This window comes from Capricornis sumatraensis, chromosome 3 (assembly GCF_032405125.1).
Source record: "Capricornis sumatraensis isolate serow.1 chromosome 3, serow.2, whole genome shotgun sequence".
NCBI classification, from domain to species: domain Eukaryota; kingdom Metazoa; phylum Chordata; class Mammalia; order Artiodactyla; family Bovidae; genus Capricornis; species Capricornis sumatraensis.
Window position 1 is genome coordinate 157227741 of NC_091071.1, and position 21515 is coordinate 157249255.

A 21515-nucleotide genomic window follows, 5' to 3' on the forward strand; every position below is an offset into this window, starting at 1 on the left:
GCGTTAGGTGAAGATCACCCATATACCGTAAGTAAAACGGAGGGAAAAAAGCACTCCACCCAGGGAGAGAGACAAGTCAGCAGAAAGGAGAGAGGAGAAAGGTAGACAGCAGGCAGGCAGGTCTCCCTTTTTCCCCAAAGCCATACCCTGCGTGAACATGGTTCTTATTTTCCTAAATACTGTACCTGAAGGTGATACTCTTTAAATAAAATCGAGAGCTAAATGAAATAGAGATACATGTGACTTAAGTTGGCTGCTTATTGGTAAATGTTAAAAGTTCCTAAATGCTTACAACAGAGCAGCATTCAGTATTACATAATTCAAACACCCCTGGCTAATGCCAATTCGGATTATTTACTAGTAGGCAGTCATCTTATCTTAAAGTTCATACCAGCATGCTTACCAGTGTTTCACTTAATATAGCACAGATAATCCAAAATTATTGGTCACAGAAGTCTCGTTTTGTGAAATACTTAGAAATCTGTATTTACACCAAGATACACTGAAATAAAACTACTCTTTTTCATTCACAAAAGGATTAGTAACAGAATTCCATTCTGTTCTTAACCAGGATCTCTCTGGGCTTTGGTGGGTCTGCAAACTTCTGAAAAATTTTAAATTATTTTGTGTTTGTTCATATTAATACATAAGTATTTTGGAAAGAGTCCATAGCTTTCACCAGATTCTTAAAGGAATTTGTAATTCCCAAACAAGATCCACTAAACTCTATCTCTGAACTTTCAAAGAAACACTGTACTAAAAGCAATACCAAATAAAGTACAACGTAAGTAAACATGAACAGAAGTTCTATCATATAGGCATTAAATGGTACTCATCTTTTTTTCCCCAATGGCGGGAATTTCTATTTTTTTAATGTAAAAATACAAATACACAAAATGCAAACATATAAAAATATTATAGTTCTACATAAAATATACATGTACTCATGACCTTTCTAACCAATTTTTATCTAATTTTTTATGAGTAGTATAGCCTCTCTTCACAAACACTATTCCTCCAACTTTCATTCATCTCAAACAATGGTCCATTCGTAATTGCTACAAGGAAAGCTGCTCTTCTGTTAATCTTTGGTGCTCACTTTCTGCATTTTATACCACATTTTTCAAACTGTGGTAGCAACTTCAGTTAAGTTCAAAATTTTCACCGGTGACTTCAATAAATTCCAGAATTTCACACTTCTTTCCTCGAGATCTTAAATTCTAAGTTTCACCCTGTGCACATCCCTCTTTTTTTAACGGACTCACTTGTCCTGAAGCTTACTCATGATCTCCAGGTCCAACTCTCCCCCACCCTCCAGTATCATCCTGATTCTGGCTTACTTTTCAGCATAAAACAAAACGTATTCAATGAAAACTGACAAAAACCTAGTAATTCATAAAGCAATGAGAATTATCTTTATTATAAAAAGTCACTCCAATTAAAGCATAAATTATTTATAAATGTGTTTTTTTTTCAATTTTGAACATAAATTTCTATGGTACAGAATCTGGACCAAATACAGAATCACTCTTACCCAATGCCATCAAAACCAGTAACTGATTAATTAAAGTGGTAAAACAGGAAAACCATTACCACATATACACACACACACCACACCTGCACCTTAAACATTTTATTTTAAAACATGTGCACGTTCACTAAGATACTTTTTATTTCAACACGCGTCCTGTCATTCCAGGTCAATGCTGTCTTTCTCAAATATACTCATTCAATATAAACTGTCTAGCATTTCCACTTTCAGTTTTATTAAGGTGGATCATGGCCAGAGACAACTGTGAAACAATCCAACTGTAAAAGGCCTTCTAAATTTTTATTTCCCACCCTAGACCTTTAAAGTACCAAATAACCCAATACTTAGCGATTTGCCTTTGTCAAGTCTTTCCAAAACATTCAATCTAGTCTGCCAAATGACAAACTGTATTGTTTTACACACTATCCTATTGACTGACACAATATAAAATTATGTAGAAACAGGAAGTACAATTAGCATAAGTAAGTCTGAAAACAAACACAACTGGCTCTCAGTAAGGAAAGCGCGACTGAAAAGAACAAGACAGAGAAGATACACTGAAAAGTAGCGGGACAGCACTGACAGAACATCTATCAATCAGGCTTTTCACAGCTAGAGCAGAGAGTACTGTCAATTCTAACAGGTACTGTTAAGCATCAATGTATTACATGCCTCTGTGACCAGCAGCACATCTTGTAGGAGATATATAACATACATATACATAATACATATTAGCAAATTTAACATATGCCTTCTAAAATACCTCTTTCTTAAACCAAATGTTTCTAATTTAGGCTAAGAGAAACGTCAAAGAACTATATTGGATTTTATTGGTTTTGGTGAAAGGCAATTTTACCTTTAAAAATTACAGAACAGAAGACGCACCAATGTAACCTTCAGAATAAATTAAAAGTGTTAAAAGTGAAAAATTTTGGCTTTATTGTAGTTAATTTATATGCCATAAAAAATTCACTCATTGTCAGAGTATGGTTCAATAATTCACAGTACATTTCTATACTGTGTAATCACTGCAATAACCCAGTTATAGAATATATTTCCATCACTCAAAAAATCCCTCCAGCCCTTCTGGCATTAATCATCACTATCAGCACCTCTGCTTTTTCTATAGTTTCCTTTCCTGGACATTTCATAGAAGTGGAATCATATAATATGTTATCTTTTTGAGTCTGATTTTTTACTAAGCATAAGATTGCTAAGGTTCATTAATGTACTACATATTAGTATTTCATTCCTGTTCCGTGCTGAACAGTTTTCCACTGCATGGATATACAACATTTAGTTTACCCATTTATCAGCTAATGGATATCTGGGGCTGTTTCAGTTTACCAGTTGTTTCCAGTCTACTACAGGTAATGTTGCCATGCACACTTGGGTACAATCTTCTTGTAGGATGTATGCCTTCATTTTTATTTTTTTAATAGATTTCTATGAGCAGAAGTATTGGCCACATGGAAATAGCCAAACTGCTTTCTAAAGTGGACATATCAGTTACAGAATTCTTCTTAAGGTGTCTGGCCCTACCATTAATGGCTGGTATGATTCTGAGTAAGTCATTTATCCATTCTGGTCCTGGGTAACACAAAGGGCTGGTAAAAATACTCCCTAAAACTCTGATTTCCTTTGAAGCTGAACTCTCTGATCAAGACTTAGCATATACTAAGGATCGAGACATGTATCACTATTACTCCTTTCCTTTCTGTTATCAGGCTCCTCTGGCCTGGGTTTTTCCCCTCTCAATCCTAAACACAGTGATGCTATCATTCTATAACCAAATGGCCTATAGAACCTGCTATCTTGAGTCTTCTGGCAAAAAGACAGAAAGGGAGCCTGGTGCAGCTGATAAGCTCTTCAGGTATGTTGCATACAGAGACGAACAACACTTCAGAGTAAAAGAAGCCAGGTATAATGGGAACACATGGCTGGGGTATTCAAGGAAAACACACAAAATTTACATCCATGGAAAATGACTGAGGACAAAGGAAATACTGATGCTAAACCCTGTCTTTCAATGTGAGGCTGTCAAGGTGTATATAATGATCATAATTAAATGACATAATATTAAGAAAACCTGTTAACCCTGATTTTGACTATGGATACCAGAGAACTAACAAATAGAGAAAGAAAACCTGCAACTTGTGTGTGGCTACTTAAAATCAGTAATACCAAACGGTCATTTATATTGTTTGGTGCATGTGATTGATAGCCATCAAGCAAAATAAAAGCTACCCATGCACACATCTAGGTGTTTACATGTACATGAGCAATAATGCAGGATCACATTCACAATAAACTTGTGATCTGCACATGATAAATATGAAAATACTTGCTGAATGAACGTGCTAAATCTTTTTACTGTTTATTAAGCACTATCAGAAGGACTTCAGCCTGTGGGTACACAAGAGCATTTCGTAACAGATTCTAATAGGAATCTTTGTTAAGAAATAAATGGCTAACTTTATGTTAATACAGTATCTATTTAGCTATAATCATTTAAATCACTGCAGGACTTTTTATTTTGTATATATGTCTATGTGATATTTAATTTGACCAAAATGTAATTTGTATGAGTTCAACTTCCGTCAGTTATCTACTAGAGAGATAAGCAGAGGTAGAAAGTTGGTGGTTGCTTCTATTTGACTTTTTAAAGCCAAAATAAATGCCTTTTTAAGGCATTCTGAATTCAAAAATGTTCTGAAAAATCCATGTTTCATCACTACTGAGATAAAACTACATTTAAATCTCTATGGTTCCCTCTCGGGAACTGCTATTCCTAGGCTAAGCAAACCTTTTCCCCTTAACTGTTGGCTTCACCAAGACACCTAATTCACCTCGATACCTAAATACCTAACTAATATATGAAAGGTCAAACTCAGAATGCAAAGTATTCTCAGATGGTCCAAGACACACTATCCAAAAAAAAAAAAAAAATTTAGGAAAGCTAAATCTATGCAAAGTCAAGGAATGACTGTGTAAGTGGGCTAAACAGTTTCATGAGTAAGGGATAAATAAAAATAAAACAGTAACAAAAATTTGGTAATGAAGTTCAAAAAGTAACTCATACTACTTAATTTACCCAAAAGAAATGGTTTGGGAAATATTTTTAATCAACAGTCATCATGTCATGAAAAAGCCAAGGAAAGAACAAATTTAAGCTCTTTCAGTATCATTCTTATCTAGTCTCATTGAACAATGTTTTCTTGTAAGATTAAATGGGTACTCACGGAGCAAATTCTAACCTCTGGGTAATATTCAAGTCTGAAAACTTAGTACTACAAATATATATACAACATTCCTTTGCCTCAATTATAAAATTTAGGGCAGATCTTCATCATTTTTTTGCTTCAAATTCCAGTAGTTCAGTACTTTCCATAACGACACTAAGGAACTAGGGGCAGTTATAGTTAATACTCATTTGTCTCCACTTCCCTGCTTGATCCCACTTATGACCAATGGCAGCTCTTTAGGCAAAGACCACTTTTTGAATCGAAGTGGATAGCTCTGAAAGTTGGTTTATCAAGTACATTGTCAAGATGGTTAATAAAACTTAATTCTTCTCTCACTTTCACTCATTTTTCTTTCTCACATCTCAAGGCAAGATGACCTATAACTGCTTTCATTTATTTTTTTTTACAAGAGAATAGAAAAATAGGAATGTAAATCAGGTTAAAAATCTTTATAAATACTAAATATTTATCCTACTCATGAACTAGAGATAAATCCTGAAAAATTAAAATCATTTAATAGAAAACACACACACAAGAAAATACCGCTGTAACAAGTTGCTACTGTAGGTTTGAACCTACTTTCCCAAATTTAATCACCAGGCAATCCTTTACCAACAAGTAATAAATTAAGTGTTTTCAAAAACAGAGTTCACCTTCTACCCACATGTTAAGATGGCTTAACACAATGAAGACAAAAATAGAAAATTTAAAAACAAAACAAAAACCCAGAAAAGCAACAAAAAGATTCTACAGCAGAGCTTACAGTAGGAGTAAAAAAGTCTAATCAGAGCAATGTTTGAAGAAGTGTCCCAATATTTTTACAGAACGCTAGTGTCTGACTACACTGCTGAAAAGGCATCCATAAGATATGAAACAGTAAACTGCCCAGATTAACACTTCTGAATTTAACAGAAATGTAACTGGTTAATTATGGATAAAGTGAATGAAAAAGCACAGAATACAGTGTCCAAAAACCTGGCTTGAAAACTTAGCTGCATAACTAAAGTTCAAAGTCATAGTTTCCACCAATAGTAAAATGGACCCCAATCTCCCTCTTGGGAATGTGAAGGCCGTTTAAGGCTGTGCAGCTCCAAGAAATTCTATTATTTAAAAAAGTCTTTTTACTGAATTTGTTACAATATTATTACATCTGTTTTATGTTTTGGTTTTTTGGCCATGAGGCTTGTAGGATCTTAGCCCCTTGAGGAGGGATGGAACCCACACATCCTGCATTGGAAAATGAAGTCTTAACCACTGGAACGACCAGGGAAGTCCCCAAGAAATTCTACTTTAAAATAATTCCCATTCACCTCAAGAACTGTATCTTAGAATATGTGACAAAACAAACCCCTAGTCATGTTTCTCTAAAGCTATATAAATTGCACCAAATCACAAAATAAAAGCAGTTTCCTATTGCAAAATTTCACCAATGTAATGGTGGGGAATAAAGCAACAACGCTAGAATACTGTCCCTAATAGAATCATAAGAATTTTAATAATGAGATTGTAAGATTTTTAGAAAAGAACACCTGTATCAGAGAAGCTATATACTTCAGTGTTTATAAGCACAGATTTATGAGCCAGACAGGCTGTCTTGATCCTATCTCTACCATTTACTAGGTGTGACCTTAACATCTGTGTTTGTTTCTTCAATATAAAATAACACCTATCTCCCAAAAGCTATTATCATGTACTTTCACTTTTCGTATTGAAAGAATACCCTTTATAAACCAAACTCCTTTGACAAGAAGCTACAATAATACTACCTCACAGCCACGAAGATAGTTACTATTAAAAAGAAATAATAATTCAAAAAGATACATGTACCCTAATGTTCACCACAGCACTATTTACAACAGCCAGGACGTTGAAGCAACCTAGATGTCCATCGACAGATGAAAGGATAAAGAAGACGTGGCACGTATATACAAAAGAATATTATTCGGCCATAACCCGACTGAAATCGAGTGATCTGAAGGGATGTGGAAGAACCTAGCGGCTGTCATACAGAGTGAAGAAGTCAGAAAGAGAACAACAAACACTGTGTATCAACACACACAGAAAAACGATGCTGATGAACCTATGTGCGTGTAGAGCATGAACTTGCAGGCAGAGCAGGTAAAGGAGATGCTGGGATAACGACATATGTGCATTACCACGTGTAAAACAGCCAGTCAGCAAGAAGCCATCACACAGCGCAGAGGTCAGCCCAGGGGAAACACACTATGTATACATAGAGCTGGCTCACACTGCCGTACAGCAGAAATTAACACACTATTGCAAAGCAATTATACTGCAACTTTAAAATAAAAGGGAAAAAAAGGGAAAAGAACAAGCACATAGTGAGAATATGGAGAAATTGGAATTCTTGAATATTGTTGCTGGGAATGTAAAATTGTTCAGCTGCTATGGAAAATAAGATGGTAGTTACAACGTGCTCACCACAGTTTAGCTTCACCATCTTGCCTTGCCCTCACTCCCCTTTCCCTCTGTTAACCATTCATCTGTTAAGGAAAAGAAATTCAGACTCAGATTACAACATGGATGAAACTCAAGTTGCAAAAGGACAAATATTCTATGATTCCACTTTTAAGAGGTAGCTAGAGTGGACTAATTCATAAGTCAGAAAGTACAATGGTGGAGACCAGGGGACTGAGGAATAGGGTGGGGGGGGATGGGGAGTTACTGTTTAATGGGTATCAGATTTTAGTTTTGCAAGGTGAAATTCTAGAGATGAATGGAGGCAATGATAGCTGTGTAACAGTATGAATGTACTTAACATCACTGAATTTTAACTGTACACTTAAAAGTTTTTTATGTTATATGTATTTTAAAATAAAACACACAAACAAATACTGTTTAAAAGCATGAAAGAACACCAAAAGCCATCTGGATTTGCGAGACCAATATTCTGGAAAAAAGGCAAGTATATTGAGAAGAGTCCAATGTTTGCCTTCACTCATTCCCTTGGGTCATCTGTTGTTCTCACAATACTTGGGAGGCCACGCAGAAAGTCGGAGAAGCCAACGGCACCCCACTCCAGTACTCTTGCCTGGAAAATCCCATGGACGGAGGAGCCTGGTAGGCTGCAGTCCAAGGGGTCACTAAGAGTCAGACACGACTGAGCGATTTCACTTTCATGCACTGGAGAAGGAAATGGCAATCCGCTCCAGTGTTCTTGCCTGGAGAATCCCAGGGACGGTGGAGCCTGGTGGGCTGCCGTCTATAGGGTCGCACAGAGTCAGACACGACTGAAGCAACTTAGCAGCAACAGCAGCAAGCAGAAAGTCACAGGTGGAATGGCTATCAAGTAGCTAAGGGTTCCGAGGCAAAAGTCTAAAGAAAAGAACCAAAGTTGTGCAAGCAAACTTCATTGAGACATTTACTGACACATCATCTAAGCATGGATGAGACACCAAACTCCGAACAGAAAGCAGCACAGGCAGACTAAAGAGCTGATCAGAGACTGTTGCAGACCTGCAGCGGGGACAAGTCAGTATCATCTCGAGGCACAATAATGTGGAGATCAAACCGTAAACAACTCAGGCTTTTGACTGAGACCCCAGAAGGGTTTTTTTCTGTGAGTAAAATATGGTCTGAAGAAAACAAAAAGGCAAACTAAAAACAGATCAACCTTAACAAAGCCTAAAAGCGAGTTCCATCTAGATTATGGTGATCTGCCCATACTGTGCCTGTCTGCCAGAAGAAAACTGCATTTCCTAAGAAGGAAGGTTATCATTACTCAGGGCCTCCACAAATTTTCATATACAATGTTGGAATAGTTAACAGGTCTGTTCCCAGCACAACAAAACAAACACCCCAGGATCTAATGTCTAAAAACTAGAAAAAGCCCCAGCAAGTCAAAGTACTCTATACTCAAACTATCCAGAAGTGTTTAAGAACAAACCAATGACAAACAAATAAATATAAGTAAACTGTAAGTCAAGGGTCTGTGTTGTAATCTCTAAATCCCTAAAACAATAATAAAAGCATATATAAATAATAGCTAATGGGGGAAGGGGGTATAGTAATAAAACATACTTGACTCACCTAAAAGAAAGAAAACTGAAAGGAAAAAAAATCAATAAAGAACAGATGAGACAAACAGAAAAAAGAAAACCACAGTAGGATGACAAACATAACCCCAAATGTGTCGGTCATCACATTAAATGCAAAAGAACTACACACTCCATTTTAAAAGCAAAGATAATCAGATGGGGTTAAAACGCATGTTACTATTGGGTACTTACAAGAGACACACCTTAAATATAAGCAGACAAAAAGGTGAAAAGCAAAGAGTGGGATGAAGTTTGCTAAGAAAACATTAATTATAAGAAAGCTCATATTAATATTAGACAAAGTAGTCTTTCAGCAGGAAGTATTACTAAAGACAAAGAAGGATATAACCCTAAATTTATATTCACTGTGTAACAAAACTTCAAAATATATAACCTAAAAGGAGAAATAAGACCCAAACCAAATCTGAAGATTTTAATATTTCTTGGTAGTTGATAGAACAGGCAGACAAAAAAATTAGTAAAGATGTAAGATCTGAACTTGATTAGTAAATCTGACCAACTGATAATATACACAACACTTTCTCCAGCAACTGCAGATTGAAAAACTAACACATGTAAGAATTAAAGATTTTAAAATTAAAAAAAAAAAAATGAAATCAACTGAAATTAAAAACTTCTCTTCAAAGACACCATTAGGAAAAAAGACATGTCTAGAATGAAAGACAATATCTCACAATACATTTATTATTTGATGAAGTATTTTTATCCAGAACATACCAAGAACTCTCACAAATTTTTTAAAAAATCAGAAAACCCACATTAAAAAAAAAAGGGCAAGTGTGTAGTTTAATTTGATACATAAGTGTTCATCATTCAGTCATATCTGACTCATTGTGACCCTATGGACTGTAGCCTGCCAGGATCCTCTGTCCATGGGATTCTCCAGGCAAGGATACTGGAGTGGGTTACCATTTCCTTCCTCCTGTTATAAAGTGCTTTTAAAAAAATTAAAAGAGGACTTCTGAATTAGTGGTTAGAATAACTGCTGTAACTACTACAGTATCTAATATTTTTGCTGAGTGTCTAACTATTCTAATAACAATGGTTTTAAATGACTTCTGATGACAATTAGGTATCTAAATCCTTAGAAAATCACTTCTTTAATGAGAATTTTACTATCAGATTCAAAATTTAAAAATGAGAAAAGGAACAGTGCTAAAATATCTAAATGTTTTCATAGCTTACACTTGGATCATTGATAAAAATCACTTTTCTTAAATTATAGGCTTGGGAAAACAGGATTATCTACCCAAATGCGATGTCCACATCATAAAACTGCCCAATGACAGAAGAAACTGGAAAAAGAAACCCAGTTGTTTAGAATAGTGTTTGACACATAATACACATTCACTGCATACCTGCTGAATTAATGACTTTATCCACATAAGCAACAAAGGTAAATGAATGTTAGCTAAACCCTGTGTAAATAAATTATCATAAACATGTAAGTGTGTGTATGAGTGCGTGTGGAGAAGTCTCCTTTATTGACAAAAGTTTCATCTTCCTTTTACACCAAGATATCTGTGCTCTATGACTGCACCTCCACAGGACCTACCCATGATGGATTAATACCAGCTTGCCTCCCTCCTTAAACTCAATGTCATGGACTGCTACATCATCACTGCATACACACAAAAATAGTTCACAGGGTGTAAGTAATCAAAAGTGTTTATGGTTCTATTAATTTGCTGAAAGGGGAACTTTTTAAATGGATGGCAAGGAAGGAAATCCTAACTATCAAGCCCAATACGCTTAACCTTTACAGTATTTATGATGTTGCCCTGGTTTTATTTTACATGAAGGCCCAGTACTTGGCTTCTGAACTAACCATAAAAAGATACCAAGGTATTATACTATCAGTCACAAATGCAAAAACTAGAGCACATATGGGGAACCTCTCTCATACAGGCCCTTCTTGCAAAAGCAGTAAGTTAAAGAAAAAAAAAAAATTAAAAACTGTGAAGCTTAACAGCTCAAAAGCCACATCCTATTTCCTTCTAAGGTATCCTTTTGAAAGCAGAGAAAGTACCGAGAAAACTTAAATGCTATTCTAGAATACAGCTGTTCTCAAACTTTTCTCAGTGCTCAATCTAGACTAACCATAAAAAGATACCAAGGTATTATACTATCAGTCACAAATGCAAAAACTAGAGCACATATGGGGAACCTCTCTCATACAGGCCCTTCTTGCAAAAGCAGTAAGTTAAAGAAAAAAAAAAAAATTAAAAACTGTGAAGCTTAACAGCTCAAAAGCCACATCCTATTTCCTTCTAAGGTATCCTTTTGAAAGCAGAGAAAGTACCGAGAAAACTTAAATGCTATTCTAGAATACAGCTGTTCTCAAACTTTTCTCAGTGCTCAATCTAGAATACAGTAAGGAAGAAGTATTTTTTGAATCTAAGAAGTACCAAAATCTACAAAAGAAAATGCAGACTCTCAAATTCTGTGATCTCCATGTTCTCATCCTATCTTCTGGTATCCAAGGACATACAAATCCTTAGTAGCTTTAGCAAACAGCTCATATTATCTCTCAACTTGGTTCCTTGATATCTATCACCTCTGATAACTGTAATTTTCATAATAACGACCAATTTGACACACTCCTTACAGATGCCTAAATTTCCACCTCCCACCTTATCAGGATTCCCTTCACCCACATATTGGGATGGACAGACTTTCAGCTTCCTCGTTAGAAGACCTCAAATATCTCTGGTATTAAAGGTCCTCTTTTTCCTCCCACCTCTCCCTGTGTACATTTCAACAGCTCCTCACTTCAGCTAGAACTTCATGTCTCCTGATCCCCAACACCGAATCCTTGTTTCCTGGGAACTTGTGATTCAATTGCCCGCTTCTTAAAACAGCACAGATTGACAATCAACGATTTTAACAATGCTACGATCTTAGAATTATTCCCCGTACCCAATAAGCCAAATTGAATTAGTAGTTTTTCCTTAGCTTTTGAATATTCTTCTCTGAGACTGCTAAGTCCCTCCAAACAAAGTATAAAGGCTACTGACTGCAGTCACTATACAAACCTTGTGCCAACTTACTTAAATTATCCCCTCCCAATTACAGATGATCCACTTAGACGGCTGACCCAGCACAGGGGATATTCCAAACCTCCCTGTGTGTTAGTTTCCCATTGTTGTTGAACAAACAACCAGCTTCAGTACCTCATTTACTCTGTAACAGTTCCCGAGTTGAGAAGACTGAAAACAGTTTCACTAGGATAGATTACGATGTCAGCAGCACCGGTTCTTTCTGGAGGCTCTGAGGGGGTTTCACTTCCCAGTCTCTTTCAATCTCTAGTGGTCACCTGTATTCCCCTCTTCCATCTTCAAAGCATATCACTCCAATCTCTTTGTCTGTCATCATATTACCTTCTCTTATTCTGACCCTCCTGCAACTCTCTTATACAGAGCCTGCTGCAGGATAACCTAAGACAATTATCATCTCATGATCCTCAGCCTCATCACCTCTGCAAAGTTCCTTCTGCTGTGTATGGTGACAATCTCTAGGTTCCAGAGATTAGTCATGGGCGTTATCTGGGAGTCCATTACTCAGCCTACCACATTCCTCAGTACCTCACATGCTTCTGCGACCAGTAACTGAGTGTCTCATGGTCTACTTTATTAAGGAGACCATCCTTGGCTTCTCTCCTCTTCACAAAGTTCTTCCTACATTCCACTTCACCTCTTCACCCATCCTAATGACCTTCCTAATAGCTCAAAGAAGCAGTGATCCATTGGTCAACTCTCCCCCCGTAACTTTGAATTTATAGCTTCTAGTCTTTAAGGATAACCTCAATAGAACTGTATCTTTGTTATTTGTAAAAATGACTGGAAATACAGATAAATAAGTAAAAATATGAAAGTATCTTTGAAAATCATGACAAAGTTTTATGCAGAAAATTCTATTAACCTTCCATTAACCTTCCACACCACAATAGGAAATGCTTTCCTATTTCTTTTGACATGAATTCTAATTGCTCCAAAGTAAGCTACAGAATGCCATCCATACATTTAATTTCTCCCTTGATATAATAGCTATTTTATAGTTTACAGGGGGAGAAATATGCAAATATTAATATACCTGTGGATTATTTTGATAATTAAAGCTATTATATGACAAATTTTCTTCATAAAATTAAAAAACTGAAAAGCAAACATACTAAGTAGCCCCAAACCAATCTTAGAAGTTTAACATGTTAACTTTTTTTAAAGAAAAGGATGAATTAAAAATAAAGCAGATTAAATACAGGTAAATTAAGTCTCAAATGTTAGAAAAAGTATAGTGGCAGAATCACATGTTCCATTTTGAGGTATGTGTACACTTTTCTTTCTAGAAAGCTGAACCTGCCAACAACAAAGTGTTCAGGGACAAATTTCGACCGATAGCTGCCTCCATGTAACCTGTTATTCCATTTTCACTTTCAAGAGTCAGTGTTTCCCACAGTATATATACACTGAGGCTGGTGCAGCGCATTTTAGACACAGACCTCTCCCTGTCAGAATGAAAGTCAGCGAGCTGAGGAGCAGGAAGGCGGGAAGACAGCGCATTTTAGACACAGACATCTCCCTGTCAGAGTAAAAGTCAGCGAGCCGTGGAGGAGGAAGGCGGGGAGACAGCACATCTTAGACATGGACCTCTCCCTGTCAGAGTAAAGTCAGCGAGCTGAGGAGCAGGAAGGCGGGGAGACAGCGCAGCGCCTGCTCTTCTCCCGTGAGCCTGAGTTCTAAAATTCCAACAGGCAGAGCTGGTATTCACAGGAAGAAGAATCTGCCTAGGTGTATGTCTTACCTAGCAGGTAAAGTGATCTGGTAAGTCTGGAATGAGGGTAAAAGCTTCATAAAAAATAACGGAGATGTCAATATAAAAAAATTGGGGGGGGCAGTTTTTGGAAAATTAGAAGAATTTATCTTGATTGAAGCACTGGTTACACATGTGCATACATGTGTCAAAAATAACTTTGTACACTTTAGTTCTGCACATTTCAGTGTTAACTGAAATTAATTATACTTTAATTTTTAAAAAACACTTATTTAATTAAGCCCAGAATACTACACATAAAAAGGCAAAATGAAGAGAATGAAAGATGAAAGAATTACATCTATAGAATATGAAAATACATCACTTTAACCTCTTTCTAAATCTAAAATTTTGCATTTGTAATAAGCATTTTGAAAAAATGCACTATCTATTAACAAATGTGTATAGTAATTCTAAGATGCAGTGAGTGCCTAGGTTGTGCAGGAGGCTGTGCTAGGTGTTGGAGACAGAGCCATGATACAAACACTGCCCCGTCCCCACCACTCCCAGTCCAGTCGAGCGAGGAAGTGAGGCTTTAAGCACTTGCTAGTAATGATAAATACTACAAAGGGAGTAGCGCTAGGTACAATGAGAGCAGCTGGGGCCACGGGCAGTACCAAGCATGGAGCAAGGAATGCTTACCAGAAATCTAAGCAAAGCCTCAAAGTAGGAACTCATGACAAAGAGAGGAAACATTCTGGAAACATCTCCCAACAGAACACAGGTGTGAATATTCCAAGATGAGCGAGAAGGATGAGAAAGAATCATGCACTTTAAAGTAATAATTCTAGGAACAATGTAAAAAAGAAGAGAGGGGAGCATGATGAATGTTCTATGACTAGCTACTGAGAAATCTAAGTGCTCTGGTCTTGAGTGGCAGATATGAAAATAAGAAATTACACATTCTAGAGATATATGATGTAGGAAAAAAGGGAGAAGAAACTGACAAGATTAATTCCCAGGTTCCTGTCATGATCAAATGGAATCACACTGATTATGAGCTCACTTGGAAATGCCAAGTGTGAACTCTCTCTAGACAGTGAAGGGAGCCACCAGCTGGATCAAAGAATTTCCGAGTCTGAATCTCAGAGCATGAGACTGGAGAGAGAAGGTAGGCGTCATGTGCACAAAGGCACTACAGAGAGTCAAGGGAAGTGAGCACCATGTACCAGGAGAGGGAAGCCTAAGGTGAGCCCCACGGATGGCTCTATTTTAAGGGGCAAGAAGAGAAAGAAGAGTGACTGAGAAGAAACAGAAAGGCAGAGGCATACCAAGGGAGTACTTGATCGCAGAAACTAAGCACCCAACCATGCCAGAATAATAGTACTCAAGCGTGCCAATGCTGCTGGAAAATCAAGGCAAGTGAGGATTAGCAGTGAGCTTTGTTTTCAGAGATGTGCAGACAGGAGCAAGACAGAACAGAAGAGTTGAGGTAGAAGCATGACTGAAATATACTCAAAATGAACGGTGGTAGTTTAGTCGCTAAGTCGTATCTGACTCTTGCGACCCCATGGACTTGCCTACTAGGCTCCTCTGTGCATGGGATTTCCCAGGCAAGAATACTGGAGTGGTTTGCCATTTCTTCTTCCAGAGGATCTTCCCGACTCAGGGACTGAATCTGTGTCTCCTACCTTGCAGGTAGATTCAAACCGATGAGAAAAGAGAGACAGCAAGTGTCAACACTTGCTATGAGACATTTAGCTGTGAATAGTAATGGGAGATCCTAGGTGGCAGTGGAGGGGTCCAAGAGAAAATTTAGCGGGATATTATTCTGAGAAGGCGGAGAAAGTAGAGGGAAACTTGCAGACTCAGAGGCAAGAGATAAATACAGCTTCTACCTGATGCTTTCTCTTTCCCTGAAAGGCAGATGAGATTGTTTATTAACAGCAAGGGGACCAGCAGGATAGCAGGAGGCTTGAAGAGAAATAATTGTTTCAAAGTGGTAGAATGAGCTGACTAGAGACTTCTGGGCAGTGTGGAAGGTTGGTAGAGGAAGTTCATGAAAATGGACACATAGTACAAGGTTTCCCAAATGGGATTTCTACCAGCAGAAGCCCAAGGAAGGCAAGTGGCTGGGTTTATCCAGGGCTGTTACACTACCGCATGGATTTGATGAAAAGATGAAGGAAAATATTACTACTAATTCTAACTGAACAAAATACTACAGTCCAGGCCATATGAGTGCTTCACATGAAGGGCTCCTTTAAGCCTCATGGCTACTCTACCCATGAGTACAATATTATTTTCATTTTATAAATGAAGCTAAGGAATAATAATTAGTTCCTTGATTATGATAATTAGTTCCCTGACTACAGTCACATAACAGCTAGGATTCAAAGTCTGAGATTTCTTTTGTGCCCCCACCAACAAAAAATGCAGTGTGTGTGCTGAAATAAAATAGAAATTCTAAGAAATCACAGGGTATAAAAGTATATATTATTTCAAAATACTCCTTTTATCAACAGAGCAATGGACTATAAAATCACAAGTGATTTTCTATCTCAGTGTCTGTGTTGAAACTCAAAGACTCAACAAATCTGGAACTTAAAGAAGACAGCAGTAAGCGAAGTCACTTCACATTTAAATCCTAAACATTATGATATGTTTTCACAGGCTACCTCATTTACCTCAAAATGTCCACATTAAGATAACTGTTGTGAAGAGGAAAATGAGGCTCAGAAAGGCTAAATAATCTGCTAAACCTTTTCCCAAAACCCTGAAAAATGATGTAGCCCTTTTTTGATGCTCTTGCCAATCAGTTCAGTTCAGTCACTCAGTCATGTCCCACTCTTTGTGATCCCACGGACTGTAGCACTCCAGGCCTCCCTGTCCATCACCAACCCCCAGAGCTTACTCAAACTCATGTCCATAGCATCAGTGATGCCATCCAACCACCTCATCCTCGGGCACCCCCTTCCCTTCCCACATTCAATCTTTCCCAGCATCACAAATCCTGGGGTAATAGGCCTGACTGAATTCACTCAGCAGAACAGAAAACTTTATAGTTCTTTGATCTCACTGGAAATTCTTTTCAAAGACTGCCTCATTCTACCAACTAAAGAAACTAGGATCCACTCTCACCATTACAACTAATAATCAAAAACTAAAGAAACTGAAAATAAAAATTCCAAAGCAGAGAGTAGAATCTTGGAAGAAAATCATTAAGTCCTATTCCCAGACGTAAATTCAATTCCCAACCATAAACACTTAAGAAACAAGTTATTGGGCTTGATGACTCTGCAGACCCAATAATGAAGCTTGACGAATCTTTAATAATTGTATTTTTTTTAAAAAACCTGATAGTTTTTAATCTCCTTGAAAGCTATTAAACAATCTAGCTCAAGTCAATGTTTTCCTGTTTTGATCAACAAGGTCTTTTTTTGAATGATTAAAAACAAAAAAGTTATACGTCAAAAAGGGAATACATATCTGAAGAATATATATACATATGTGTGTGTGTGTGTGTGTGTACATGTACACATATAAACACACATCCCTAGAGGAGGAAATGGCAACTCACTAGTATTCTTGCCTGGGCAATTCCATGGACAGAGGAGCCTAGGGGGCTACAGTCCATGGGGTCACAAAGGGTCAGACACGACTGAGCATACACATATACTATTGGGAGAGACAGATGGCAGCTATTAAGAGTACAGTTATTACAAAAAAAAGTTGCATTAATACAGTATCTCCTGTAACCGAAAACATAAACACATTAGGGTTAAAAATCTGCAAGAGAATATTTAGCTTTCATCTCTCATGTTGCCACTCAACTCCCCTTACTCAGGGATGGGCTTTTCAGTATTTCCCATATTGAAGCTTAAGTGCTAGATTACATCTTTTCCTTTCTAATCCTTAAGTATACGAACAACTAAGATTTTATTCATATAAGCTAAAGTTGGCCCTTATGATATAAACGGTATTAAAAAAAAGAAACGTTTTCCACACTGAGTTGCACAATCTAACTAAATGTGACAGAAAAAATGACACTGTGTTTTGAAATGCTTAACTTAAAGGAAAAACAACAAAGCTCTACTTACCATATACATTAGTATGTCTCTAATCATCACCATAGCTGTCTGATGATCATTCCAAGCTTGATTTAGCGTTTGAAGAAAGTTGTTATTCAATGAATTTAGTACATCTTCTCGCACCTATTAACAGAAGGGTTCATTACAGTTTGTTTATACACCCAATGCACACTCATATGTATACATGCACATTATCTGTTCAACAAAATAATGAAGTGAAATCTTCAATTTTAAATCAAAGAAACATGTTACAGACCAGTAGAAGTAAGCTATAATATAACCTATATACAGATAACTAACAAAACACGTTTTGTACAGTCCAGACCAGTCTCTTGACCTCCAGAATCATAAAGCAACCTCCCCTGGGCATTTCTCAACCCTCCAATGATGTAACTTGTCAGCATAAAATCCTAAAGACTTACAAAAGAACTACAAAGGTGCCACAGAACTGGTCCCAGGCTCTAGCACTCCAGTTAGACTTTCTACTACACTACCCCTCCCCCGTCTTTGAAAAATGGTCAAAAACACTGACTTTGGAGTCAAACTACCTGGGCTTGAATACCAGTTCCCTGATTAGGAGTGCAACCTGGGGTAAATTATTTCATCACCATGCTTCAGGTTCCTCATATCTGAAATAGTATCCATTTTACAGGACTGTTTTAAGGACTGAATTACCACTTGAAATACACATAAGACAGTGCCTAACACTCAGCAAACATACAATGAGCATAAAATATACTAACTTAATGCACTCCAACTACCATGAAGCTGCGTACTGCAAACGTGCTCTGCCATCTCTGCTTAGTTCACACAGCTCACTCCCCCTCCTTTTCTTCTACTCAAGTTTAACCTCCACAAAAAGGTCTTTCCTGACTATCCTATTTTAATAACAATACCTCTACTTCTTCACCCTATGCTTTATTTTTCCTCATAGTATTCGTCACTAATTACCAGTATATTACATATTTATCTGTTTACTATTGCTCTGTTGCAGCAAGGCTTTTCTCTTCTTGATGTGTACCTCCCACATCTAGAACAGTGCCTGGCATATAAAAGACCCTTTATTTCATCGCTACCCTCCAATACCATGATTCACCTCCAACAAGGTAAGTTCTTTCACCATATCTGCCTTTGCGTAAAGTTCCTTCCAGTCTGAAATACCCTTTAAAGGCAATTCTGATAAGACTTGAGGAATTTTTTCCCACAATCCGCAAGTATATTCACACCTTCTCCAGTAACAGGTTACTGACCATTACTTCTTTCTGCTATGTTATCAGTCCAATGGAAAAATTCTTTGACTAGGAAACAGAATCTAGACTCTGGTTTTAGCTTTGTCATGAAGTACTGCATCTGTCCTCTAAGTTCCTATGACACTTTGGGACGATTAATGCCAGTTTTTCAAATCCAACCAATCTGCCACGGTCCACCTCAACTCTCAGTAACTCCAGCCTAAAGAGACATTTTTTTTTTAATCTCTAAACATTCTTTACCATAGATAATCTACAGCAGTGGTTTAACTTTTTCAGGCTGGGAAGAATCTGAAGTCACAGTGCTTTCTGACACCTAAAACCCAAATTATAAACACGTGTAAATAAACATGTGTATTAGAACTAGAATAAAGTGATTTTAAGTGCCAAAGATTTAAAACACACACACACACACACAATTCTCAACACATGGGAGAGAAAGCAGAAGCTAAGAAAACTGTAATTTATGTTTTCTTACATGTAGAAGAAAAATAGTGGGAGATTTTACTGGTGGGACAATTAATCTATTCTACCAAACATCCAGTATGAAAACCACTAGTCTATACCACATAATTAAAAATTTTATTATATACTCTTGTTCACAAGACTCAGCTACTTGACTTTAAATATATCACCAAGAGATTACTCCATAAATATGTTGACAATATTAAAAGTGATAAACATCCGTATCAGTTGACAGTACTATGTTAAACACTTTCATGCAAAGTGGTAAAACATTATATTTCAAGTAATTAAGTCAACCACACATCATATGCAAGCTCCCATATGCTAAACAAAAAACCCCAGGCAAGCTGAAAATGTGCCTATTTACAAAATTCTTCATCAAGCTTCATATTCACTGACCCTCTAAACTCTGAGCAGCAATTAAATTAAAATCATGATAATACTAGAGAAACAGTATTATACATTCTAAACACCAGAAAATCTAGAAATTAATCATTTGAAAGGATTTAAGTGAAAATATTCCCTTTGTTATAAAAGCAAGTTATATGTTAACTCTGTTTATAAAGTCATTCTGATTTAAGAATGCAAAAATGTGCTTGGTATATTTGCTGAATAAATGAAAAATTTACCTATTAAATTTAAAAGTTATAAAATAAGGCATATTTTCTGTAACCACTAATTATATTCTAAAAATATATCAGCAAGTATAAGATACTGCCTTTCAACAAAATTAAAATGCAACCAACTAACACAGTGTTATAAATGATAACACTGCTTTATTTGCATTATACTTCAAAAAATTATCCTGACAGATCAGTAATAGTGAATTCTACTCAGCAGAAAGGAAGTTGCTATTAAGAGTTAATTTTGTTGTATTTATTTTTGAATGATCACACACAGATATGACTAAAAGATGAAAGATAAATGCTCTTAAATATACTTGCTGCAATCATCTCTTATTCAGATCACTCTGAGCAAGAAATTGTTCCTTTAAAACTGTTTCAGAAAGTATCTTTGTACTCATATATGAAAAGTGAAAGATTATTTGTCCAAACATACAATAAAATGGTAAGAATGAGATGAAAATTTAATGTTTATGAAGATCAAAACAGGCTTTTTCAAGACTAAGCTGGCATATAAAGCAAAACACACATAAAATGACAAAACATTTAACCTTTATCTTACAAATTATTAACATAACAATACAGAAAGTTTGAAACAGAAAGTGGGGGATATGTAACACTATTAATCTTACACCCTACCAAAACCATAATTAGTTTCTGCACTAGCAAAGGCAAAGGGGAAAAAGGACCCTGAGATAAAGGTGGTATCAGAACCAAAGGGTCCTGCCAATCATATTGTGACCAGATCCATTATTTTAAAAATCTATATGAACATTATGCAGATGAAGAGCTGGAATGTGAAGAATGAGACGATGAAGAACAAGTTTAACAAGATCATGGAAGCTGAGAGCAGGATGATGTACCAGCTGTGACAAGAGGCTAAAGCAGTAGCTGAAAACTGATGACTATGCAAAGTATCTAGCCTTGCAAAGGATAAAGCAAGACACAGTAATTTAAAACAATAGATCATAAACCTGGCAAAGAGACAGAATCCTACAGAGACTAAGAGATTTCAATCAAGAGAATAAGAAGACCAGACAGACTGGAAGAAAATATTTAGGAAAGATACATACACCTGATTCAATTCAATTCAGTCGCTCAGTCAAGTCCAACTCTTTGAGACCCATGAACTGCAGCACGCTAGGCCTTCTTGTCCATCACCAACTCCTGGAGTCCACCCAAACCCATGTCCATTGAGTCGGTGATGCCATCTAACCATCTCATCCTCTGTCATCCCCTTCTCCTCCCTCCTTCAATCTTTCCCAGCATCAGGGTCTGTTTCAATGAGTCAGTTATTCGCATCAGGTGGCCAAAATATTGGAGTTTCAGCTTCAGCATCAGTCCTTCCAAAGAAGACCCAGGACTGATCTCCTTTAGGATGGACTGGTTGGATCTCCTTGCAGTTCAAGGCACTCTCAAAAGTCTTCTCCAGCACCACAGTTCAAAAACATCAATTCTTCTGCGCTCAGCTTTCTTTATAGTCCA

The 21515-nt window shown here is 36.9% G+C and overlaps 1 protein-coding gene across 2 annotated transcripts in view; it reads right to left on the reverse strand.

Moving 5' to 3' along the window:
• The window catches only part of CUL3 (cullin 3), a 105701-nt gene that overhangs the window by 32422 nt on the left and 51764 nt on the right, over positions 1 to 21515 (reverse strand). For both annotated transcript variants that reach the window (XM_068967170.1, XM_068967171.1), the window contains one exon: positions 17705 to 17818. In XM_068967170.1, the coding sequence (XP_068823271.1) occupies positions 17705 to 17818 (114 nt within the window). The remainder of the gene's footprint in view (positions 1 to 17704; positions 17819 to 21515) is intronic.